At 53.7% G+C, this 25,159-nt stretch overlaps 9 protein-coding genes across 9 annotated transcripts; 4 read left to right on the top strand and 5 right to left on the bottom strand.

Annotated features, from left to right (window-relative positions):
• Positions 1–5,114: 5,114 nt before the first annotated feature.
• On the bottom strand, positions 5,115–5,760 carry CLUP02_12405 (uncharacterized protein; the record flags this gene model as incomplete). Its single annotated transcript, XM_049291369.1, has 2 exons — positions 5,115–5,327; positions 5,650–5,760. The coding sequence occupies 2 exons, from the start codon at positions 5,758–5,760 to the stop codon at positions 5,115–5,117; spliced, it is 324 nt and encodes a 107-aa protein (XP_049148514.1).
• A 273-nt stretch (positions 5,761–6,033) lies between these two features.
• On the top strand, positions 6,034–9,476 carry CLUP02_12404 (uncharacterized protein; the record flags this gene model as incomplete). The annotated part of the gene is made up of 2 exons (XM_049291368.1): positions 6,034–6,509; positions 6,641–9,476. The coding sequence occupies 2 exons, from the start codon at positions 6,034–6,036 to the stop codon at positions 9,474–9,476; spliced, it is 3,312 nt and encodes a 1,103-aa protein (XP_049148513.1).
• Positions 9,477–9,825: 349 nt separating this feature from the next.
• CLUP02_12403 (uncharacterized protein) lies at positions 9,826–10,676 on the top strand (the record flags this gene model as incomplete). Its single annotated transcript, XM_049291367.1, has 4 exons — positions 9,826–9,906; positions 10,246–10,357; positions 10,426–10,563; positions 10,651–10,676. The coding sequence occupies 4 exons, from the start codon at positions 9,826–9,828 to the stop codon at positions 10,674–10,676; spliced, it is 357 nt and encodes a 118-aa protein (XP_049148512.1).
• A 230-nt stretch (positions 10,677–10,906) lies between these two features.
• On the bottom strand, positions 10,907–12,579 carry CLUP02_12402 (phosphoglucomutase/phosphomannomutase domain-containing protein; the record flags this gene model as incomplete). Its single annotated transcript, XM_049291366.1, has 2 exons — positions 10,907–11,767; positions 11,818–12,579. 2 exons carry the CDS (start codon positions 12,577–12,579, stop codon positions 10,907–10,909), a joined length of 1,623 nt encoding a protein of 540 aa, XP_049148511.1.
• A 1,133-nt stretch (positions 12,580–13,712) lies between these two features.
• On the top strand, positions 13,713–15,479 carry CLUP02_12401 (crossover junction endonuclease MUS81; the record flags this gene model as incomplete). The annotated part of the gene is made up of 1 exon (XM_049291365.1): positions 13,713–15,479. One exon carries the CDS (start codon positions 13,713–13,715, stop codon positions 15,477–15,479), a length of 1,767 nt encoding a protein of 588 aa, XP_049148510.1.
• Positions 15,480–16,030: 551 nt separating this feature from the next.
• On the bottom strand, positions 16,031–16,814 carry CLUP02_12400 (riboflavin synthase; the record flags this gene model as incomplete). Its single annotated transcript, XM_049291364.1, has 2 exons — positions 16,031–16,698; positions 16,784–16,814. 2 exons carry the CDS (start codon positions 16,812–16,814, stop codon positions 16,031–16,033), a joined length of 699 nt encoding a protein of 232 aa, XP_049148509.1.
• A 1,577-nt stretch (positions 16,815–18,391) lies between these two features.
• On the top strand, positions 18,392–20,185 carry CLUP02_12399 (carboxypeptidase S1; the record flags this gene model as incomplete). The annotated part of the gene is made up of 1 exon (XM_049291363.1): positions 18,392–20,185. The coding sequence occupies one exon, from the start codon at positions 18,392–18,394 to the stop codon at positions 20,183–20,185; it is 1,794 nt and encodes a 597-aa protein (XP_049148508.1).
• Positions 20,186–21,848: 1,663 nt separating this feature from the next.
• CLUP02_12398 (uncharacterized protein) lies at positions 21,849–23,964 on the bottom strand (the record flags this gene model as incomplete). The annotated part of the gene is made up of 2 exons (XM_049291362.1): positions 21,849–23,399; positions 23,458–23,964. 2 exons carry the CDS (start codon positions 23,962–23,964, stop codon positions 21,849–21,851), a joined length of 2,058 nt encoding a protein of 685 aa, XP_049148507.1.
• A 640-nt stretch (positions 23,965–24,604) lies between these two features.
• Positions 24,605–25,141, bottom strand: CLUP02_12397 (uncharacterized protein; the record flags this gene model as incomplete). Its single annotated transcript, XM_049291361.1, has 1 exon — positions 24,605–25,141. A coding segment is annotated over one exon (537 nt), but the record flags the coding sequence as incomplete, so codon positions are not given.
• Positions 25,142–25,159: the final 18 nt, after the last annotated feature.

The following is a 25,159-nucleotide window of genomic DNA, read 5'->3' as shown; positions in this document are numbered from 1 at the left end:
AAAAAGTTGCATGACTTGAGATACAAGAGTTGAGAAGAGCCTACAGAGTACCATGAGTTAGTCTGGGCGTCTCAGCAACAATTTGGCCGTATGATCTGCATTCGTGGTGAATATGATCAAATAGCAGCCATACGTCCCTCAAGGCCTACAAGCTGACGGTTTCTGTCAGAGGTGCCGATGAGCATACAGCAACGGATGAACGCCATCATCAACGGCTGAGACTGAGTCGTCTCATGGCAATGCCGGACACGGGGAAATGTGACGTGGTTGAGGCTATTTCGGCCAAAAGAGTCTCGTCTTTGGCCGCTAGCCAGCGCCCAGGGTCTGCAACGACGCGGGCAGCCAACCTCGTATTCGACCTCAGAGCCCTAATAGCCCCGAACACCAAGCCCTGACAACAGGCAACAGAATAAAATCCCGGAAACCTCATGTCTGGTTTCTTACTGTTGTGCGGTCAATTGCCGACTAATGCGTCTCCCGCCACTTGACTTCCTCTTTCATCGACAGCTATCACCGCGGCCACATTTCGGCAATTAGCGTCAGCAGCATGGACGAGTGAGACTGGTCGGTTCGTAAAGTAGTGGCATTAAACCACGCCATCAAAGACCGTTTGTTGCTCCTCAGCAGAAGAGATTGTAGAGAGAAAGAGACCCCGTGATCGAGTTGCTGCTGGCTCTCCCTGGTTAGAGTTGTTCGATGTTGAGTTCCCGGAGTGCGGTAGTGACACTATCTTTAGAACAGAACAACGCTTGTCAGGTGGGGCCATGGACTCGACCCCAACTCTGCAGCAAAGCTATGCCTTTCTCGCTCTGCCCAAAGTCGAACGGCGATGATCTCGTCACGGGAATGGCAAACAGCTTCAAACTTCTCTGCTTTCGTCTCGACGCAGTCGCTCTCTCTAGTCTCATGAGACGCCCGCCTCCTTTAGTCTTTTCCCGCCACAAAGCTTGGCTGATGCTTCCTGTTGTCTGCAGACGACTGTCCTGGCGATATCCTTTTTGCGAAACGACATCGCATCCGTTTCTTTTGCCTTCCTCGGTGGCGCGCTGAACCCCGCAATGTGCAATCGACTCGGCGTAGACTGCTCTCCAAACTTTAGAGATATTTCAAAGTCTCTGAAATCATTAGATGAGGAGCGTTCCGGAGCCGAAATTCCGAGTTCTACTACTAGGCAGAATCATCGAGCAGATTGCCAACTTAAGGATACCCCTTTGGAGCCTCAGAAACCTAATCGACCATGATGTCTGCAATTTGGTCTTGATTGGTGAGGCTCTGAAAACAGGAGGTCATTGATAAAACGTTTCCGGGACCCGAAATGCTTCTCAACTTGTTTTTGTAGTGCAAGCCATTGGCTTTTCGCCCATCTGCTCGCTCTCGACTTGCAGTGTGGCAATCGCAAAGTCTGAGATGAGCATTCTTGCTCTGCGGCCACCCCTGAGTAGTGTATGTCCACCCAGTCGGAGAATGTCGTTCCTCGAGATATGTGTGCTTCGATCGCAAGCCCTAAAGCCAGTTGGATTCGATGTCCCAAGCCGCAAGATACCACAATTGTCTCGCGTATCTAGTCCTATTAGACGCAGTCGCGCGGGTTACCTTCGTGATTCTTTGCGGACTAAATGGTGAAGATGCCATAATCTTTTCTTCGTTAAAAGGGTGGTCCACAAATTGGAGCTGACAGGCTACAGCAATTAGTAGAGTGGCAGCTTGAGATTTTCAGCCTCAAACACGCCTCGGCTGAGGATCGATCGAGGGTTGCTGGTCAAATGCGGCAGATGGTAACTCATAGGTCGATTGTTTCGCTGATTCAGACTCAGCAACTTGACCGGAAACCTTGGCATTTAGATACCTGGTGGAATATCCGAAGCGCAATTTGAGGCCAAGGCCGGCTTGAGGGCCCAGTGAGGCGGTGCCGCCCACATCAATATTGGTTGATGATTAAGGAAATGAGTATCTTGACATACCGTGGAGCCTGGAGCACACTGGCTAGGATAGCGGTTTCCAGTATGTACGGATTATACACTCCCGAAATAGCCGCCAACATGGGCGTGGCCGGTTGTCATGTCCCCCTTTACACATGGAGGCCAAGTCTTTATAGTGCGAAGTCAAGCCTCCTACCCATCGACCCGAATTGGGAGGTTGCAGCGGACGTTATTGGCATCGCCGTGGTGATCATTGCCTTGGATGTTCGGACGGGAAAGTACACTAGACTAGCAATCACCGACTAAGCAGCCGCATCCTTCGCAACCAATCTGGAGATCGTGATAAACCCTGCTTTCAATTTGGACCAATGGAGGCCGGAGCACGCCAAGGAAATATCTGGGGGAAAGACCCCGCTGTCCAATGCCCGTTCTTCGCGTCAATTCGTACGGACCGATTGCGAGAGAGAGCGATTGTCTTTGTATCCATCACTTTTCTGTCAACGTTGTGAAACAAACACAGTTGAATAGACTGATAGCTGCGACGTGAAAATGCGTCTACATGGGCAGTCGCTAACTCCGATTCGTATTGTCGCGTAGTGTTTCGTCCTCAGACAACCATAACATGGTTTGCAGAAACCGAGTTGATTTCGCTGAGGGAGACTAGAGCCCAAAGACCGAGGTTCCACTAGCTCTCAGAGGCCATGGTCTCACGGTGACCGAGATCTGGTGAAGGGTGTGGTGAGAGCGATCGCGCCCCTGATCTGAAAGTTGAAAGAAGTTGAGAACAAAGGCAAGATATCGTGTGAGGGCTCGATTCTCATTCGACACGCTTCGAACCGGGGTTCGACACACCAAGATGCGTGTCCCTTGCGCTAGTCCATTTTGAACAAGTATCGTTTCTGGACCGGTGGCCAATGGGGAGATTGCAAGCTTCAGGGGAAAATTACAGAGTAATACTCTGCAGGCGCCAAAGCATATTACAGCGCCTCCACGGACCACAACCCCTATGGGATCCCATCGTGTGATCTGGTACAGATCTTGGGGAACGATATGGTGGCCGAGTGACCAATCGCCAGAGTGCATGGCGCCAAAGTTAGATGGGGATTGCTTATTTGCCATCGATGTTGAACGGGAAGCGGCATTGGGGGTCGCTCAGCTGCACGATCTGCGAGACGATGCTAGCTCCGTCACGCGAGGTAAGGCAACTATCGCACGAGCCTAGTTGTAGGCGTCTCGCTCTCGTGCTGAACTTCGTGCATGCAGCATGGCTGTGTGGTTCCAAGGGTTTGAAGTTGAAGTTGTCGAACTCCCGGGTGATCTTCTGATCAGAAGCCATGGAAGCTTGACTGCTTGTCTGGGTCTCGGTGGCGGCTGGGCGGAGTGTACAGCTGTTGCAACCCTCTTGCCTGGCTTGAGTCCAAAGACAAACTCTGAATAGTCATCGTGTGGTGCAAATAGCACGAGCAGACTGAAGCATGTGTTCGAACGAATAGAGTGGGCACGTCTGTGCAGTGGATGCCATAAGTTGCCATTCTAGGCTAGATGACAGGGACCCGAGCTGCCGACGTTGACTTTTTGACGGGTATCCAAACTCGAATCGGCGTCCAAACTGGTGGTAGTAGAGCATGAAGTGAGTGGTAGAGGCATGATCTTGTCTGTGTGTTTGCCCCTGGTTGGTGGTAGAAGTGACCAGGAATGGGTTGAACCTTCGAGGTAAGGTAACCCTGAGTGGGATCCGGAAAACCGGACGAGGCCGTTTGCAACTTTGTGATGGCGAAGAGAGTCAGTTGAGCCTGAGCGGCGAGGCGAAAATGAGGCTGGAGGTTTGACAAGACGAAGACGGGGAGTGTCCTGGGCAGAAGCAAGCCTGACGGTTTCAATGTTTCGACGACACGCACGAAACATTGGCAGAAGAAGGAGAAAGAACAAAAAAAGCCAAGACCAAGTAAGGTGATGTTGGTTTATTCCCTCGCGTGTGCGGCAAGCAGGCTGAGTTCTGACTTTGGCATCTCTATGGTCAGCGTTTTAACCAGGAAGGCTAATCGTGTGGGAGTTCATCGGCATCGCTGTCGTTATTTGGCTTTCTTGTCGTTGTGTCGAGTAGCGGACCGAAACACAAGACGAGTCGGCATTGTTGTCAAAGATGGCAATGGCAGTGACACGATGCGGGTTGAGTGTGGTTTGGCAGCCGAGTGACTCGAGTCGAGTTCGGGTGGCTGCGAAGTGAGGTGGAGAAAATTGATCGGTGATCGGAAAGTGCGAAGAATTGTTGGAATGGGGCATGTGTGGGCAGCTTGCATGATATTGGTAAGATGAGGTCAGCTTGGAGATATGTTTGTGAGAATTGATCATCACAATGCATGCAGCATGAAAGTATGGAAGGACGCAAGGCACGAAGGGAGGCTCCTCCCAGAGGCTCTGCTCTTTCAAGTTTTCTTTCTTTTGGTACCGTCAGGGAAGCACAGACAGTGAAAATCATCGTATGTACTCGTATGCTATAGGCGGGCAGGGACAGGTGCGTCCAGTCTGCGGATGTGAGAGGCCGGATACTACCCGCAAGGTACCGCAAGGCAGGGCAAGCCGTGGAAGTGCAGGCGGAAGCAAGGAAGGAGGTTATCATGGGAAAGAAGCGATTAGCAGCCGTGCCATGGCTGAACCTTGAATGACAATGAGTGACAGTGTGTCAGTGACAAGGGAAGGACATGAGGTGGACAGAGCTTCAGACTCAGGTCCCGGACCAGACTGATGGAACTGTGACTGTGCGCGCGTGGGTACGGAGTAGGTACGCAGTAAGTGAGTTTGCGCGTTTGTGTGTCGTGTGCGTGGGTGCGTGGGTGCTGGCTGCCAGCCTGTCACGCCGCGTGGAGGCGGCGAGGCGCTGACAGAGAAGGTGCCTCACATAGTACAGTAGAGTCTGGACAGGGAGGAAGGAGAAAAGAGTGGAACACCTTCCCAAGGATGGATGGATAAGAAAAGAATACGTACCGATTCACCTGATTGGGCGGGGCTAGCGCAGGAGGCTAAAATTGCTCCTGTTCGAATTCGTCGAAAAAACGGTTGTCTCACCCCTGCCGCCGACCAGGGGCGCTAGAGCAAGGTACCAACGCTGCTCCTTGCTGCTCCTGGATCCGCCCAGGATGTTTCCTCTGTGTCTGAATGTCGCGAACCAGGCCTCCCATTCGACCATTGGTCAATTCACCTTCCACGAGCCACGGTACCGCCGTGCCACAGGACGCATCTAACACCTTCTACCTGCCTTGGGGAAAGGCGGATGGATACTCTTCTACAAGTCCACATGGGCGCTTGTCCAAGTTCCATCTTCTCTTCATTTGCTGATTGCTTGGATGCTTTGTCCTCGACTGCCATTGGGAAACGGCACAGGAGCACTCTGCACAGCAAGATGAAGGCCTATCGAGAGTGCAATAGCCAGTCGCATTGCACAACGCCCACCTACCCTCTTGTGACTCTCGCGTCTAATCGGCACGACGGCACCTCACGAAAGTCTTCTTCGCGGTACCTTCCCTTGAGACCTTCCGACCTATTTCTCGCCCGCCCATGTCCAAGGTCAAGTACGGAGTACCTCCTCCGTGCCTACCTACCTACCTATCCACAAAACCACACACAGCACGATCCTCCTCCCAGATCGATCCATTCTGCTCAGCAAACTTCAAAAAGAAGAAGACGTGCAAGTTTCGGCCCCAGCACCCATCGTGTCATGGATGTCACGTACGGTTCCAATATCAGTGGCCCCGGGGTTGCTGGGGCGAACCATCTCCAAGCGCCCAAACGGGAAACGGCGCCAAAGCAGAAGCGCTACGCTGCAACTACTGCCCCACACCATCTCCAAGGGTCCCTGTGCGCGAGCATGGCCCCTTTTTGGCCAGTCGCCGTCTGCGATCCCACCCTGCGGCCTCTTCCACCATTTGCCCTCCCAAAAATCCCCCCCAATACTGTTCCATTTCCTCTTTTTGCCCTTCCTTTTTCCAAATGGACAACGAGCTTGGTCTCGAATATCTCTTGCTGCCTCCCAACTTGGCTCTAGAGATAAGCCAGAGTAAGACACTTATGAACAGAGACAGCCACCGCCGCTCAGATCTCGACCCTAATCATAATCATGGCGGCCCGCGACCCTCGCCCACCTCATCTCAACCTTCACCTCGAACGCCCTCCGAGAGCCACGGGAGACCCTTCAAAATCTGAGACTCTTAACGCTTCATCTGATGACCTCCGTGGACGCCCACCCTACCGCGACCCCAACCGCCCTGCAACCTCACCTTCTCCCTCGCCTGGTCGTACCAGATCGCAGACTCTGCCCGTCCAAGTCATAACGCCTACCTTCAATCCCGCCAAGGCGATCAAGCGGAAGCCTCTGTCCTCGACAGCTTCTCAATTGGCCGCCAGCTACGGTACCGGCTCTGGTTCCAGTACCCCGTCTATACTGTCACCTTCGGCCTTTGCCGCCCCTGAAACACGTTTCTCGAGATCCTACTCTGTCGACAGCCCTACCCTCTATGAGTTTTCCGACAGCAACAACAGCAACGTTCGCCCACTCTTCGCGCCACCAGCTGCTCACCAGAAGCTTGACATACAGTGAGTCCGAACCCTTTGCCTTTTCGTCCAACTTGGCTCGACCTCTGCTGGGTCGTCCCTCCCTCGACTGCCGGGAAACGACTCTTTCGGTACCAACAGCAGCTAACCACACTTTGACCTCTTGCAAGCAGACCCCCACCTACCGACCTGGCAGACGACGCGGCTTACTTTGCTTCACGAAACAACCCAAGCACCAACCTTGCATCCCCTCAAACAAACCCTTCAGACGGCTTGTCAGAACCTGCCTTTTTGACCTCCGACGTCACCCCAACCTTTTCTCCGAGGCTACCGAAAGCGACACCTCCTCAGCCGATCATCGAGGAAGAGGAGGACACGGACGAAGATTCCGAGTCAATTTACAGTCACAACACTAATGATAACTCTATCATGTCCATACCCGCTACCAAACCTACTCCTCCCCATCTGAATCTATCAACGGATCGAGACAACTCTTCGCAAACAGTCACCACAGTCCTGGAGCTCAGACAGTCACTCACGCCTACTACATCAACTCCCACTCCCTCGATCAACAAGCCCCTTCCCAAATCACCAGGCTCTTCCAAGCTAGCCAACTTCTTCGGCTGGGGTTCTTCGCCGTCACCTTCGACGACAGAGTTCTCCTCTCTCTCATCGCCTCTTAATTCGCCTCGACGAGCTACTCTGACAGATGACACCCCTCTCACAACTGGAGTTCCGTCACTGCTGCCAGAACCTCGAAAAGGGAATGCGACACCAACAAATGCGCTTGGATATTGCGAATCAAATTTATACACACCACCGCCTTCCTCCTTAGCCCCATCCCTACAAATCGAAGAGATGGAGGACGAACTGAAGGCCATCAGTGCCGAACTGGCATCGTCCATTCGGCGCGAGATGGATCTCGAGGATCTCGTCGATAGGCTCCAGTCCGAGATCAACAACCCACAAGCCTCCGGCAGGAGGACTAGCGATTACTTTTCCGACTCTGGATATAGCTCTGCCAAGTTTAGCGAATACGACCAGAGCAAGGAAGAGGTCGAAAAGATTCAACGTCGTGCAGAACAAGAGAAGGCTTCGATGCGACTGGAGCTGACCAACAAGTTGCAAGATGAACGGTCACGAAGAAATGAGTTGGACCAGCAGATTAAAGAACTGGCAGAGAAAGCTTCACAGGTGGACGTTGCCCAGATCAACAACGAGGATACTAACAATCGTCTTCGAGACTTGGAGCACACATGTGAGGATCTCCGCCGCAGGCTTGGAGAGGAGGTGCAGGTGAAGTCTCACTTCGAAGACCTGCTCTCAGTCCTCAAGGTTGAGCTTCAGAGCACTACGAATGAGCGAGACAACCTTCGCGACGAGATCGTACCCCAGTTGAAATCAAAGCTTGATGGCCTTGAAGCTGAAGCATCTGAGTATGCCAATCTCACCTACGAATCATCCAAGATGCAGCAAGAGTTGGAAGTCTTGAGACAGGAAAACAAAGCTCTCAAGTCTTCCGGACCATCGCCACAGCCAGAGACTCGCGCCCGCAGTGCAACCAGCAGCTCGACTCGCCTTGCCCGTTCTAGCTCAGTAACGGCTATGCCATTCATCCTTCAAAAGGCGCCGTCGGGCTTGGGACTGACCAGGTCAAACACCGTTAAGTCAGGCGTGACCGAATCTCGAGAGCAGCTGTCGGAGCGCTTGAAGGACGTCGAGGCCCAGAGAGACGCTCTCCACAACGCATTGAAGAGCCTTCTCGAACGTCAAGAATTTCAAAATCGGGAAAATGAGAAGAAGATCAAGACCTTGGAGGTTGAGCGAGAGAGACTGATGGTGACGTCTCCACGACAAGCTGGCTTCGCCAAAGATATCTCCAACCTGAGGGTTGAGGTCAATGTATTGCGTCGCCGTGCTGACGAGGCGGCCGAACAGAAGTGGCAAGTGGAGAAGGGCCTCGCTGGCCTTAAGATGGATCTCGATCGTGCTGAGGGTGAAGTCGCTGCACTCCGTGGACTGTTGAAGGAGAAAGATATTCTCATTCCCCCGTCGATGGCTCGCGGCAGCACCTATGAGTCTGCGTCTGTTCCTGTAACTTCGGAATCTTTGGAGGCTGCCTTCCAGGATTTGCAACTTGCTTACAAAGACTCCCTCCTCAAGATCAAGGATCTGGAAAGCAGTGGCTCTATGGTTGTAGGAGACGAGGCTACGAGACTGGCTCTCGAGAGGCTAGAGGCATCCCTGACGTCCGCCGTCTTCGAGCGCGATGCGGCGAAGGAAGAAGCCTCGGCTTACAAGGATCAACTAGAGAGCTTGGCGGGCAGCGAGGTGGCACACCTTGAGAGCGAGTGCGCTCTTGCTGATGAGCTCCGTACGTCTGCTCAGCGCGTTGAGGAACTCGCCTCCCAAGTTCAGAACCAGCTGTCCGTGAACTCTGAGCTCCGCCAGCGCCTCGCGGAAGCCGTCGCTCGTGGCGATGCCGACCGCAAGGCTAACGCCGACCGCATCACACGCCTGCAAAGTCGCCTCAAGAACCTGGAGGAGCAACTGCAAGCTGCTCAGATCTCATCCGAGGAGCGCGTGGCTCGGCACGAGGAGCAATTGAAGGAGCTGAAGGACGCACAAAGCATTCAGCTGCGCCGTATGAGCCCTTCGCCCGGTGCCAGCGGCATGCGCTCTCCTCGCAAGTCGAGTCTCAGCCCGATGCCATCGCCAATGTTCCCGCGGTCGCCCCGTCTCATGCCGAAGCAGTCCGTCGAAGACGAGACGCAGATCGAGAGACTGCGGGTTAAGGTCGTTGAGCTGGAGACAGCACTTACGGTTGCCGACTCGGAGATGCAAGACGTCATTGCCCGCATGAGTACTGCTCAAATCGAGGTTTTGACGCTGCAGGAGGAGCGCGAAGCCGCGCGACGTGAGACCAGACGTATCCAGCAAGAGTTGGAAAAGGAGAGAATGAAGGCGTTCGAAGACCGGTTCAAGACGCTCGGCAGCTCAGTTCAATGATATAATCGGGCGACTCGGCTCGGATAGGGGTTGGTGCCACGGCATAACACTGCCTCCTATACCCGTCATCAGTATGCGGCGCGCCTCGTTTCAGGATGAGCACCTGGGCCAGGACACTCCCTCGACACCTCTCCAGTTTTCGCACCGCACGCACTCGAAACTTGATATATAGGTCACCAACATGGTGGCCGCATTGCCTCTTGCGAAAAGGAGCAAACCATGCATTGGGATAGCGAAGTGCGCATCGATCACTTACATCGACTTTTTTCTTTGGAATTTTTTTGGTTTGGGCGGGTATCGGAGCACCATCACCTCTGGGATGAGGCAGTGTGCCATAATTCCCCACAGAATGGGTTCCTTCTTTTTTGGAGGTGCTACACAAAGCACCGTTGACGGCCGCAAGCTACAGCACATGATATATGTCTCGCCAGTCTGCAGACACCTCTCTATACCTCTATTATATATACTTAGTGGGGCGGTTCAAGCACGGAAGTGTTTGTGTAATGTCTTTATCTAGTTCATGTCTTCTACTTTTGCCCTGTTTGCTCTTGGATGTCCTTTTGCAAGGTTTCTTTGGGTTAATTGGTATGAGTCTAGAATTGTACAAACAAGAAACAGAATAATCGAAAGGAAGGGGGGGGGGGGGTTTATTGAAGAGGAGGGATCAGTGGAAGAAGAAAAAAGACCAAAGCGGCCTTGCCATGAGAGAATGGAAAAGGGTTCGATGCCGGCAAGCGTCAAGGGTTGCGAGGATGCATGTGTATGATAGAGAAGAATTGACGACTTGAATCGTACAGACCTTGACCCGCCTTTGCGTGACTTGTATGGAACGCACTCTTCCAACTCCATCATGAATGATATAGGCTGGCCTTTCATCAGTGGTTGGCCTTGGTGTAGTGGTGGTTGTGGTTAGCGAAAGCGAAGTCGGTTCAGGTGGTGGTGCATTGAGATGATCCCGACGAGCTGGAGAGGATTGCCACACCAAACGGGCGGGCCGCGAGAATCAACGTTGGATCCTCAAATCGGGTACTCCGGGACAGGGGGACCCCGGGGGTAATGCATGAGGCCGCAGCCAACCATCTAGCTTGTATGCCTTTTGCTTCCTGCTTTCTTCTTTTTGTCTTTCTGTAGGTAAATATAAGCTGGTGAGTGACTTAATCCAGTTACAATCCAGTCACGTTTTTGAAGAGAAAGATCTAACGGGTGATGTGCTGCGCTTCTTTTGAGTAGGGAAAGACTAGGGATATCAAATGTCTCGTTTTCTGTTCGTTTCATCACTTTGGGCAGCTTCCAACTTGTAACCAGTCCGCTCTAGCTTTTACGAAATCCGCCGTAATTTTGGTCCAAGCAATGTGGCAAATAGTCCAATCATCAACTGTCCTCTATCGTGAAAAGCGCATCGTTGCTCCTTTGACAGATAGGCGACTTGCCTACAGTCCGCCATACTGCTTCACAATACCCGCGACCTTGTTGGCGAGTTCATCAGCCTCGGAGCGAGTGGCTGCTTCAGCGTACACACGGCAGGCGTTCTCGGTACCGCTGGCGCGAGCGAAGGAACGAGCGCTGGTGTACTTTCTAACACACTGATCAATCTCGTCCTGAGCTCCCGCAGGATGGCTAAGGCGACGCTCGGCATCCGTGGTCTGGAAAGCATCTTTGTTACCAACCTCAACACGGACCAAGCGATTGGGAAGATCCGAGTAGGTTGAGGCCCAGTCCTTGAGAGTCCAGCCCTTGTGAGCGAGAATCACCTCCACCATCAACATATCTGACAGCGCATCACCAACGGTCTGGTTGATGAGGTTGCCAACGGCGGCAAGGGTCTCGAGGGCATCCTTCTGTGCGGGGGACTGGGGCTTCGTCTCGCTGAAGGCACGCATAGCATCTTGGCTGAAGATGACAGTGCCGTGACCGTTGGCCTCGAAGTAGGGACCGATGTCGAATTTGAGAGCAGCATGGTGCAAGTGCTTAACGCCAGTGGGCGTGCAAACGACGGGCAATCCGAGATGCTTCTCAATGTAGTTGGTGCTAGCACCGTTGGCATAAGCAGTCTGAACGACGCCGATGCGCAAGTCCTTCTCAAGGCCGGCAGATCGAACCAGATCGCCAATGAAGGAAGCAGCCAAGGTGGATATCCGGTCGCCGTCGAGCATGAAGAAGCCGGTGTCCGGGTCGGTGTAGTAGTAGATCAAGCGGTCGGCGTCACCGTCAAAGGAGCAGTAGCGAGCGCCCGGGATGGGCTTGGGAGAAGCAGGGGCGCGCTGCTTGGTCTTGACGAAGTCTGCACCACACTGCACAAGTCAGCTAAGGCACAGAGTGGTACGGATGCAATGCAACTTACGTCGAGGTTGAGGACCTCGGGGCGAAGAACATCATCGTTCACAACCTTGACGTCGAAGCCAGTGACGTCCTTGGGGACGTGCTTCAGGAACTCGGTCAACTTGGGACCACCAACGCCATTGGAGCAGTCGATGGTCAACTGGCCGTCAACCTTGCGACCCTTGAGAGCCTTGACAAAAGCGTCGGCAAACTTCTCGTAGTATCCAGTCTCGCTGACCTTGCCATACGACTGCGGCGTGCCCTCGGTGTTGACGCATCGGGTGAGGTAGTGGAGCTGGGGAGTGGTGAGGATCTTGTAGTCGGTGTACTCAACGCCGGTGGCCTCGAAGGAATCGGCCAGAGCAGCGACAAGCTTGTGGCCCGAAGGGCGGGTGTCTCGACCGTAAACGACGCGGGCAGGATCGGATAAGTTGATGCGGAGCTGGGAAGCCAAGGCCTTGTAATTGTCGACAAGCTCCTGGTCCGAGGAGCTGTTGACAAGCTTAGTAGCATACGACTCCCACTCCTGCTCAAGCATGTCTCCCATGGGGTCAACAATCTTGACGCCATTATCGGCAGCGGGGTTGTGGCTAGCTGTGATCATGACACCAATAGCCTGGCCATTGAGCTTGCGACTACGCAGGCCGGAAAGCAGACCGACACGGAAAGTGACACCGTCAAGGAGATCAGCCTTCATCCGGAACCCCGCAGTGCCATACTTGAAGGTGTGGTTCGGCACGATGGGGTGCTTTTGCGAAGCGGCGATGATCTTTTCGTCCGACATGACGGGCTGTGGACTCAAGCGAATGGCTATGGGTGAACGAGACAATTTCAAAAGAGATTCAACGTGTTGGGAAAGCGATGGCCAGGGTGGATGAAGGAGAGAAATAAAGAGGCAACGTAGTAGGTAATGGAGCTGGGGATGTTTACGAGGAAACAGTGGAGAGAAATGGAGGGCGGTAGTTTGCCATTTGCCTACCTTACAATAAGGTGCTTGCTGACCAGGAAACTGGATGCGGTGGCCGCCATTCCAGTGTGCTGTTGCCTCCACTCATCTGTTACCTGCGTCTCTGCCAGGCTCACCTCAGCTCCCCGCCATTTACCTCATGCGAGAACAACAGCGACATTAACAGGCAGGCCCCGCCGTAGCCATTACCCGTGATGCAATCATGCAAGTCAGACTGGGCGCTGGATGGATGCAGCACACCGCAACAGGAAGGGGTGGGGTCGCAGCCCGGATTGCCCCTCCTCAGCGTTAGGTTCATGAGGGGCACTACTTACTTTTGTGACGGACCACCTAAACTGCCGCTCGAGACATATTGGCGACTTCTATTCGTCGCCATAGATATTATATTGCCTGGTTTACTCTCTGAAGATATCTAAAGCTTCGCAGGATGTTCCCGATAAAACACGATTTGATCCTTTTCTTTTTTTTTCTCCTTCTTTTTTTTTTTTTTCTCTTTTTGGAAATATTAATTGAAGCTGTGGTCTTAGTGAAGTACCTTAATCGGCTGTTGTCACTCACTAAGCTGCACAGGAGGTGATCGGCGCCCCTCAGCCCTCAGAACGCCGGATGGCCCTGGCGCAAGAATTGGGTATCCTTTGTATAGGCACTGCCTGTCACGTGGATTCGTGATGACCACTATACGCCAAGTGCCACTGCTTGGCGTGTCTGCGCGTCGCGACTCCAAGTTTCCTTCCTCTCCCGCCCTCTTCTTCGCCTCTCTCTAGCCGGCAAGGCACGCTCGGCATCCTGGTAGATAACTGCATCTTGGGGCGATTTGTTTGTTTTGGAAATCAAATTTCTCAGCCTGGCTGCATACACACCGGCAGAGATGCTCTTTTTGTTGTCCAGTTCTTGGCAATGATCTTTGACGTACCGACGCCGCAAGGAAACTCCAACATCACAGCAGCATTATGGCTGGCGAACACGAGCAATACGCCAATCCCCTGCTCCTCGATTGGGTCAAGGAGTGGCTGGATACTGCGAGAGAACGGAACATGAAGAGCACCTCCACCTATCGAAATGCCTATGAGTCTCTCAAGGCATGCCCCATCACCTTTCAGCATCCACGTCAGCTCACCCAGCTCAAGGGCTTCGGAGACAAGCTCTCTTCACGTCTGACTGATAAGCTAAAGGAGCATTGCCAGTCAAACGGTCTGCCCATGCCTAAGAATCCACGGCTGTCCAAGGAAGACCGCACATCCCTCGGCGGCGCTGCTGATGATGACGAGCACCCTCCACCCAAGAAAGCACGCAAGGTAAAGCCTTACGTTCCAACATATCGCTCAGGCGCCTACGCTCTCTTGCTATCACTCTCCACACTGGATAAGGGTGTACAATCTGGGATAACCAAAGCCAGCCTCATAGACTTGGCTCAGGAACACTGCGACGCATCCTTCTCTGCACCCAGTGACCCTGGCAAGTACTACACGGCATGGAACTCGATGAAGACGCTCATCGAAAAGGATCTTGTTTGCGAGAAAGGCCGCCCACAGAGGCGGTACTCTCTTACCGATGAGGGATGGGAAGTTGCTGAACGCATCAAAAAGACCGCAGAAGCGAGCGGCGCAGCCGGCCATGCTACCGCAGGCCCTAGTACGCATGCCGGACCTGCCAGTGGGGTTGATCTGACCTCCATACCGTTGGATAGAGAAGCTTCGCCATCTGTCGAGCCAGCGGAGCGGCCGAGAACGACATCAGAATACGAAGGCGTTGTCGCGAATGGACCAGTGGTCTCGGATGAGGCATCGTTACCAAACTTCGTCCCGATTCGGCTGGCACCCGGTTCATTTACCGTTCATCTCGCCCTTGACATCCGCGAAGTTCGAGCAGTCAAGGATCGCGACTACATGCAAGACGAGCTCACCAAAAAGGGCGTAAAACCTATAATGCGAGCTCTGGACGTCGGTGATGCACAATGGATCGCCAAATGCCACGATCCCAACGCCCTATCCCGCTTCGGCGCAGAGGGAGATGAGGTTGTGCTGGATTGGATTGTTGAGCGCAAGCGACTAGACGACCTTGTTAGCAGTATCAAGGATGGCCGTTTTCATGAGCAGAAATTCCGACTTCGCAAATCTGGAGTCAAACACGTTGTCTACATAGTCGAGGAAATTGCCTTGGACTCGGCGTATTTTTCCAAGATTGAGGAAATGGTTCGATCCGCCACTGCGTCTACACAAGTAGTTAATGGCTACTTTTTGAAGAAGACTCAGAAGATGGACGACACGATCCGGTACCTTGCGCGGATGACATTCATGCTCAAGAAGATGTACGAATGCAAGCCTCTTCTGGTCATTCCGACACCGGCCTTGACAGCACAGAACTACTTGCCGTTGCTAGAACACCTTCGGAAGAAAGAGCCTACGACGAATTACTACATTACATACGCGGCCTTTGCGTCGTTGGCGTCCAAGTCGGACATGATGACCTTACGAGATGTTTACCTTAAAATGCTCATGACGACTAGGGGCATTACGGGAGAGAAGGCTTTGGAGATTCAGAAGCGGTGGAAGACACCACATGATTTCATCAAGGCGTTTCAGGAGTGCGGCTCAGGCGAGCAAGGGCTAAAGAGGAAACGGGAGATGGTTATCAGCGGTCTGCCCAATCTTGTAGGGCGCAAGAAGATTGCCAAGGCCGTCAGTCAGCGGCTAGCCGAGGTCTGGGGCGATGCTTGATGATGGTTAGAATCCCCCTATTGTGAGTATACGGGAAACAATGCATAGACTCACCCACCTATCTGGGTTGACATTCACCACCCGCCCTCTATAATAACACAAAAGATATTATTCCTTCACCAAGGCCTATGGCGTGGCGGGGAATGTCCTCGTTTGAACTGCCGCGCACCCATATGTCACGAGTTCGGGTCTCGTGAAAATCCTAGCATCACTATACCTCAGGCTGGTCAGAGTCTCCTGGGATTTCGTAGGCCCCCCGTGAGGGGGGCTGAGCTTTTGTAATTTTATATGAGTTCGTTTATTTTTTCTTCGTCGTTGGTCCTGAATACAGTCACTCGATTGATTCCGATTAACTGTTTTTTTGTCCCCTTGTATCGAAGCTGGTTGGGACGCGGGGGTATCACGCACCGGTTCCCCAGTTGTATATGTCGCATGGCGGCTTGTACAAATGAACGCATTTTAAACCCACTGCTTAAATGAAGTAGCTGTATAAAAGAAGCTCGTTAGATAAGTAAGAATGACGTTTTCTTTTCGGCACATGTACTCTCTCCTCAAGACCTGCCACCAAGTCCCTGAGCTACGATCCGCTCAACCATTCTCTCCAACGGAGCACTGCCGGCACCGCCGAGGTACCCCGCGAGGCTCTTCTCAGCATACTTTGCCATCATGTCCACCTCAATGTTGACAGTGTCACCGGGCTTCTTGCTCGCGACAACGACCTTTTCCTGCGTGTAGCTGATCAGCATGACCTCCCACCAGCCCTCCTCGTCATTGACCTGCGTCACGGTCAGGCTCGTGCCGTCGAGCGCGACGTAGCCCTTGTAGATGATGTAGCGCAGGACGGCCTTGTCCCGCGGCGCGAAGCGGAAGGTGAGGGCGTTGCCGTCAGGGGTGACGGCCAGGATGGTGGCCGTGGTGTCGACGTGGCCCTGGACGAAGTGGCCGCCCATGCGGGTGTCGGCGCGGACGGCGCGCTCGAGGTTGGCGCGCGAGTCCTTGACCAGGGACCCGAGGTTGGTGATGCGCAGGGTCTCGGGGGCGACGCCGACCTTGAAGGAGGGGGGGCCGGAGGCTTCGAAGGATGTGACGGTGAGGCAGACGCCGTTGATGGCGATTGAGTCGCCGAGGTGGCAGTCTGAGAGGAGGGTGGAGGACTCTGGCAGAGTGATTGTGAGGGAGGTGCCTCCTGTCTCGTCGTTGGGGTTGAGCTCGGAGACGACTGAGGGTGGGATGTTAGTTGAGGGCATTCCAAGTTTGATGTGTGATGAGGGGTGAGTCAAGGGTGAGAGATGAGGGGTCCGGACCTCCGATTTCTTCGACGATGCCGGTGAACATGGTTGCGTTTTTGGATGTATCCAGTCCAGTAATGATAGTCTGATATTCGATGAGTAGTGGGTTATCAGGTTACGTGAATGAGAAGTAGTGGTGATGAATTGGATGAGTGAGTTGAGCTAAGATGAGAAGTCATTGAAAGCTCTCGGAAGCTATGGACGTCTAATCTAGAGTGACCCCATCCAAGCACAATCCCCTCCCCCACTTTCTATAACGGGCGATGCCGCTGTCCACTCAGAGACACTGACTTGATTACATATGCCAGCGTCCAATGCATTCCTCGTGATTCCGATGTTCTAATTCATCTATCGCGCGTTCCTTCGTCCGATCAGCGGAACATCCAAGTCTCTTTACTATCGGATCATTTCGTTAGCTCAAATCAATAAAGTTCTTCTCCGGCAGTCGACGCTAAGTGATGTGTGTGTTTAGGAGGCACGTAGCACGTATTACTAAGCATGGAGGCCGTTAGTCGTGCTTGAAGAAAACATAGCCAGGTGGAACTCTTTACAATTCGATACGACCCACGCAGTTCTTTCGATGTGGAGACGAGGTAGACATATAAGCATCATCACCTCAATGGGGAACATGAGACTTTGCGGGCGTTTCTTGTTGGCTCTTGCGGCTGATGTCGGAAGTCGGAAGTTCCGAGGGGGATCCCAGTCCTTCAGCTTTCGGGACGCTTGAGCTTATCGCGCGATCAGTCGAAGTGTTCGCCTGTTGTTCTCCTTGGCAAGAACTTACGAGCTGGCAGTTGAAAGAACTCAATGCGGTTATATAACTTGACCACGGGTTTTCGGCATTTCACTAGTAATCAACTTTTTGTTGTTGTTGAATATGCTTAGCCTTAGCACGTCCCTTCACATGGGCTGAACTGATACATCAATGGCCTCATCCTTTACAAGGCCCAGCCACGGCGACGTGTACAATTATCATCACTCTCAAAAACAACAAGAGATTCATGAAACCCGTGGCTAGCTTTCCCGAGGCTGGAATTCGTACGCACTACACAGCCATCTTCATTCCTCTCCTCAATATACGGCAACTCAAGCAAGTCGGGTCATACTACGTTGCCCGTGCTCAATTGTCAGCCACCAACATGATTTGAGACGACCAGCACCTTCAATTTGCCTCGCGTCTGGCTCCCTCTTAGCCGAGCCAACCGACTTGGAGATGGATGAGCCTTGTCTGATCTTGGACCCTGAGTGGTACGGACAACAAATCCGTGGCATCCACGGCGTTTTAACTCGACAGTCCGTGTCCCAAGTGACAAATAAGCTTTCCTACCTAGCATGTTTGGGAGACGACCCAGCATTACCCACGCTTATACGCCCTGAGACGATGCCATTTCGTGATCAGTGAGGAAACTAGACACTCCTTCAAACAGCTGGATGGAACGTTAAAGGCACTAAGGTATGGCTCTTTACCGATAGCGAGGGCACAACTCGTATGTATACGCAGGCTTCGTTCGTTTGGTTGATCTAGGTCGATCTAGATCGACACTATCCGCTCGTTCATACTGTTCTAACGGTAGCCACCAACGTAGATCTGTCCGCTAGACGCGGCAGCGAAACATCACGACTATGCGGGCTACTCTCGTTTGCGCCGTTGCCTTCTTTTCATCTCTGACTTCTGCGCAGTTCGTTGCGCAGCCTACGGATCTCAAGACGGTCAAGGGGGCCGGAGGCGTTAATGTCCGATTTAAAGAGGTGCCGAACGGCATCTGCGAGACGAACCCCAACGTGAAGAGCTTCGCCGGCTACGTGGACGTCAGCCCAACGCAGCACATGTACTTTTACATGTTTGAAGCACGACAGAATGCCGCCGCAGCTCCCTTGACCGTCAGACTCGACGGCGGGCCGGGAGCGTCCTCCATGAACGGCCTCTTCACCGAGATTGGCCCTTGCTCCATCGACGCCAAGGGCAAAGTGGTGGACAACCCGAACTCGTGGTCGACGGTGAGCAACCTGCTCTTCGTCGACCAGCCCGCGACCGTCGGCTTCTCCTTCACCAACCTGGTCAACGGCACCGTCAACCCAAAGACGGCGGAGATCGTGCCCCAGCAGTGCACATCCGCGGACCCCATGTGCGGGACCTACTCCTCCATGGACGTCTCCCTGACGCCCAACTCGACGGCCGACGCTGCGAAAGTCTTTTACCAGGTGATGCAGGGGATCATGGGCGCCTTCCCGCAGTACGCGGCCAACGGCGTACACATCAACGGTCAGTCGTACGGCGGCCATTACGTGCCGGTCTTCGCCGACTTCATCACCCAGCAGAACAAGGCGAAAGCCCCCGGCACCGTCCAGGTGCCCCTCAAGTCCATCTCCATCGAGGACGGCTTCATGGACACCCGCGTGCAGTTCGGCGCCTATTTCAACTACTCCGTGTCCCCGGGTAACCCCTACGACGTGAAACCCTTCAACGACACCCAGCAGAAGCAGCTCTTCACCAACATGTTTGGCCAGGGCGGCTGCCAGGACCGTCAAAACGCCTGCAACGCCCAGCCGACCGACAAGCTCTGCGCCGAGGCCGACGCCTTTTGCGTCAAGAACGTGGAAGACTTTTGGGACGTCAACGCCGGCCGCGCCGAGAACGACATCCGCCTCCTCCTTCCGGAACCCTACCCCTCGGCCACGTTCGTGAGCTACCTCAACAGGGCCGACGTGCAAGCCGCCATTGGGGCGTCCAACAACTTCACGCAGGCGTCGGTGCAGACCGCCATCGCCTTCGGGTCCACGGGCGACGACAGCCGTACGGGGGCGCTGGTCACGCAGTCGCTCAAGAACCTCGTCCAGCAGGGCATCACCGTTTCCCTCTTCACCGGCGACGCCGACTACGACAGCAACATGATTGGTGCACAGATCGTCGCGGCGCAGCTGGGCACGGCGAACTGGGCGAGCGCCGGGTTCGTCAACATGTCTGCCAACACGGACGGGCAGGTACCCGGGGAGGTGAAGCAGGCCGACAACTTCTCCTTCACGCGGCTCTTCTTCGCGGGTCACCTCTCTGCCTTTAACCAGCCCGAGGCGGCGCTGAGGATCCAGGAGCGGACGATCAAGGGGGTGGACATCGCGTCCGGGACGACGCCGATGGTGTTTGGGAAGAACTTGATCACGCAGGGCCCGCCGGAGAGTACCTTCAGAGAAGGGTCCGCGACGGTGCAGACAAAGGTTGTTCCCAAGGGCGCCGTGTATGATCCGCATACGCATCTGCCCGTTTTGCCTGCACAGGCGGCGGCGGTGGATGGTGGTGCTGAGTTTAGTGTCAAGGCCGACCAAGATCCGGATATGGAGCCTCATCCGCTGGCTGGTATGACGGCGAAGAATATCAGAAAGATGTTGAGAGAAAATGGGCCGCCACAGCTAAGAATTTAGTTAACTTATCTGTATCGGGCTTAAGAAGGCTTAGATATGATGGTCATCTCGCTGGCCAAGACCTCTAACAATTTGTACGCGTGTAACTCGAAGAAGTAAGCCTATACATATTTGCCTATCCGTCCTGAGGTCCCTTTTATGAAATCTTGGTATAACGGTCCCGTCTCCAGAGATCAGTAGGAAAAAGTTTGAATTAGGAGCTGCCACAGCAGACCCAAAGAACCGTACACATACGAAATTCGTTGCAGACGAGGCAGCTCTGAGGTACAAGTATGAGATTTGGTAGGTAGAGCCAGCAATGGTAGAAAGCTCCGAGCTACCAAGGTCAACATCCCTAGGTTTTTGGACTCTTGCCCTAAGATGATGGTATCCATGATGCTTTCAGCCATTGTAAGCGAGCCTTTGCGGTCTTGGAGTTATTCAATCCGCACATCTGGCTACGAAGGAAAATGCGTCTTGGCCAGTCAAGTTGAAGAACCACAGAGAATGTTTGTATTCTTTCAATATTCCAATTGTGCTATTTCTATCGAGGACCGATTCGCGCCCTATCTATCATGAATGAGAAAGACGGCAGACATAAAACAATCCTCAATGCTCGATACCGATCTGTCCGCAACGGCACCATTATGCCTACATTGACATACATGTTGGGCAAAAATGCTCAAATGAGATGTCGGCGCGACTGCTCCATGATTTCATTCATCAACGTCCCTCATCGACAAACGTCATTAAGCATGATACTTAGAACTACTTCGTCGTTCACACCTCTTCACCACTACCTGTCACGTATTCGCAGAGGATCGTGAAGTCGAAAGGGAGATATATCCGTCCCACATCCTACCTATCTCAAACTTTACTCATCCCCAACGTCCTGCTAATTCCAAGACCCCATTCATTCCGACCTATCCCAAGCACTAGGCTTTAACCTTCATTTCATACGTTCTGTTCCGTTACAAAAGGTTCTCTATGAATTCTGACAAGGTTGTCAAACTACCAAGAAACTTTCAGGTCTCTGAAAACAAAAGAAAGGCCCGCCGAGGATGAACGCACTCGTATGCCTCAAGTACACCTCCATGGCAGAGAACTTGCACTCTCATCATGCAGGTGCTTGCATGCATAATGCCAACGACTCGGAGCGCTGCCAGCCTTTCACGTGGTCCATACCTTGAGCACCATACGCTGGCACGGCACACACCTGCCGTCTGCCGTCTGCCGGGATCGCCGAGGCCGTCGCGTAACCTTCGTTGCTGGCTTGGTGTTATATAGGTACCCACTCCAGCAGACAATCAAGCTTTTGGCGCAATTTACTTAGATTGCGAGTCTCGATACTAAGCTTCCTTAACCCCCCTAGGGACGAGATGCCGATGTCCATCTACCCAGATCACCGGATATCCCCTATTCCACCAGTACGTGTCCAGCAAGGCTGTTTAGCAGATATCGAATCCGGCAGGTATCAAAACAAAAGTCACCAAGAAGAAGGACAACAAGTATGGTAGTCATAATACGTTAAGAATATATTCGGGCGTCTTATACGCCATGCTGAGTATGCTTCTACCCAAAGCCCCAGTTCCAATGCAAGTAGTCCGCCCATGGTTGTAAACTCCAAAGCCCATTTTTAATACTCCTCATTATGTGTATAATGCAAACACCACTTCATGCACGATTAACCTCTCTTCTCGTCGAGATCAGTGCGATCTTGCCTCGCTCCCAGCATTGGGCTGGGCTGGATCTCGTCACCCGCCTCCTTCTCCCGTGCCGACGAGGACTCGGACACATCGGCGTCGTGCATCACACCACCCTGAGACTTGCCCTTGTGCTGCTCCTTGAAGTAGCCGTGCATAGCCTCGGAGAAGAGCTCGGGGTCTTCCCAGACCTCGGGCTCCTTCTCGCCCTGCATCGCCTGTCTCTCTTCCCACTCCTTGCGCATGTCCTCGATCTGAGCCTTGTGGTCCTTCTCGGCGTCGTAGTATTTGCCGACGCCGCGGAGGCGCTCCCAGACACTGAGATGGGTGGGGTGAACGGCGACACCGTGGTACTCGGCCTCCTTTCCGCTGCGGATGTACGTCCAGCGACGCTCCTGCTCCTTGAGATCGAGACCGGTGGTGTCGGGCAGGAAGAAGTAGGTGAGGACCATGCCGGCGAGACCGAACCAAGGAACAACGTAGAACTTGGTCTGAGTGTCGATGTAGTTGTACAAGACGGAGGCGAGGAGAGCTCCGGCCTTGCCGATACAGGCGGAAAAGCCATGGGCGGTGGCGCGGATAGGGGTAGGGAAAACCTCACCGGCGACGAGGAAGGTAACCGAGTTGGGTCCGAACTGGTTGAAGAAAGAGCTGAGGAAGTACATGGCCTGGAAGGCGTGAACGCCAGCCGGGCTGGTGTAGTATTCGAAGTTGAAGGCCGGAATGACGAACATGACGAAGCACATGAAGAAGCCAACCTGCTGCATCATCTTACGGCCGTAAAGCTTGTTGTCGATGAACAGGGAGGCGAGATAGTAACCGGCAAGGGAGACGACGACGTTGATCAGACTCCACGTCCACTTTGTCAGGAGGGAATCGGGGTTGCTGGAGATGACCGAGATGAACTGGCCCTGGAAAAGCTTGTTGCCGTAGAAGAAAACGTCATTGCAGAACCAAGTACCAGCAGTAGCCAAGAGGCGACCACCAAAATGCTGGAAGCAGTATTTCAGAGCGTTCACGTCGTAGCCGGTGACACCCTGCTTCTTCTTAGCCAGCGCAAGCTGTTGGTTTGCGCGCGGCATCTTCCAGGTACGGTAGTAGACAAGCCACAAAGTACCGATGGCGGGGAGAGCGAAAGAGAGGCGGAAAGTGTACTGAGCGGCGGACTGGGTGTACGGGCCGTTGCCGTATCCGCGGTTGAAGATGACGAGAAGGACGATGAGAACGACCTGGTTGATGAGCTGACCCCATCCCTGCATGAGGAAAGCCATGGTGACCTTACGGCCGCGGTGAAGACGATCTTCGCGAGTAGACAGACGGCCGGCGGTGACAGAGTTCTCCATGGACGACGTAGCAGTGATGGGGTATTCACCTCCAACACCGAAACCGTAGAAGAAGAGAGACCAGGCGTAGAAAATGACCCAGCCCTGGAGAGAGCTGGCCCAGCAGCCGGTCAAAAGTAGCAGACCGACAAACATGATGGCCGCATCCTGGATGAGACCCCAACGACGGCCAATCCAATCACCAATGACCTGGAATTCTGTTAGAATTGGTTTTTCTTTTTTCAAAGGCGCAGGTTCATGGACTTACACCAACAGCGGCCTGACCAATCATGATGCCAACAATCTCGAGATATGTGACAGAGGCGACCCAGTTCTGCGTGCAAACGGCGTGTCCCTTGCCCCAGCACTCAGGCCAGACGGCAGCGAAAAGAGGCTCCAAGTTACCAATGGAGAACAGAACGTAACCCTCGAGACCGAGACCGGCACCGGGAAGAACAGCGTTGCGGAAGTACCAGGTGAGAGGAGAGAGGGGGTCCTTCTTCATCATCTCGCCGGTGGCCCTGAGCTCCTTGGCGGCCTCATCGCGATCGACCTTGTTGACGAAGTTGACGCGCTTCCACCAGGGCAAATCGGCCCAGTAGACACCGTCGGTGGTGTATGAATCGTCGGGACGCGTGACGTGACCGAAGATCTCGCGCTCATGCGCCGTGGTGTGTTCCCGGGGGTAATCCTCATGCTCCTGGCCCGTCTCGGGACCGTGAGGCACGGGAATCACGCCAATGGGGGCGGAATGGCGCTGGTGATGAGTCGCCATTGTGAATAAAGGCTGTGAGGTGTCCGAGACACTTCCTGGGGTTGCGAGAAGGAAGTGTTTAGTGACGAGGGAGACTAGCTCACGCGCCGCTGTGAAGAGGGCGGGTGGCTGTGGTATTTAGATGTGTCTCGTAGGGGGGTTGCGGGGAGACCAAAGCAAAACCTTGATGGGATGGGACGGTAACCCACGGACAAGGTTCACTGGTGCAAGAGGTTCCTTGCTTTACCTTGAGGAAAGCAGGCAAAGGATGGAGGGGGAGAGGAGGGTTGATGATGGCCACGGCGGGAAGAGAGAAAGAGAGCACAATGACGATGGGCCCGAGAGGGACGGGAGCAGATATAAGCAAAGTTGATCCCGGGATGGTGGAGGGCTTGGTCGGGGCAGATGTCTTGCCTCAGTGACAAGATGTCCTGGATGTGGAATCGGCCGAACCCCGAGGAGCCGCTCGAGTCTTTGGACTCTGGACCAGTCTCCGTCGAGAATTGGATCCCGTGGCTGCTTCACCGGCGGGTCAACGGTTCTCTGATGTGCCGAAAGGACCCCTTGAGTTGGGTAGGTCGACGACCATCAGGTATACGGATACTATAGGTGGTGTACAAAGCACATGTACCGCGTCGCCAGGGTAGTCTCGAATCTTTTCCTAGGTTGGGTAACGGACGGGCAAAGAGGAGCTAAGGGTCAGAGATTGAAAGATGGGGTGCTTTGCTGCTGCTGCGGCTTCTGGCCTCCTACTGCGGGACTGGGCTTCCTGATGGAACAAGATACAAAGCGATAACAGTAATGAAAAAGCCAATTGCCAAACTTGCTGTAAGCGCGTCCAACCGGGTGATTTGGATGGACAGACCGAATAAACCCCAGCGGGCCAGGGGTACGATGTGCAGCACTGCAGACTCAAGAGACTTGAGAATCGAGAGGCGGAAGAGGAAGACGGGCTTGGGACTGTGGTGGGGTGTGGCCACTCTGCCCACTTACACCCCACTGGGGGTTGGGCTGGGATCCATGGACCAGAGCATGGGATGGGATGGCATGGGATGGCATGGAGAATGAAGAGGAATGTCCCGTGTCGGGAGGCATCTGCTATGACCTTGGTACGCTGCGTATGAGTGAGTACCTGGGAAGATGTTGACTTTTCGTAGCATCGGCAGCGTCCATGGTCACATTCAAGAAGGTATGCAGTGAGTGAATGTAGGAGGAC

This window comes from Colletotrichum lupini, chromosome 6 (genome assembly GCF_023278565.1).
Source record: "Colletotrichum lupini chromosome 6, complete sequence".
Classification (NCBI taxonomy): Eukaryota; Fungi; Ascomycota; class Sordariomycetes; order Glomerellales; family Glomerellaceae; genus Colletotrichum; species Colletotrichum lupini.
This window is presented reverse-complemented; position numbering and strand designations above follow the sequence as displayed.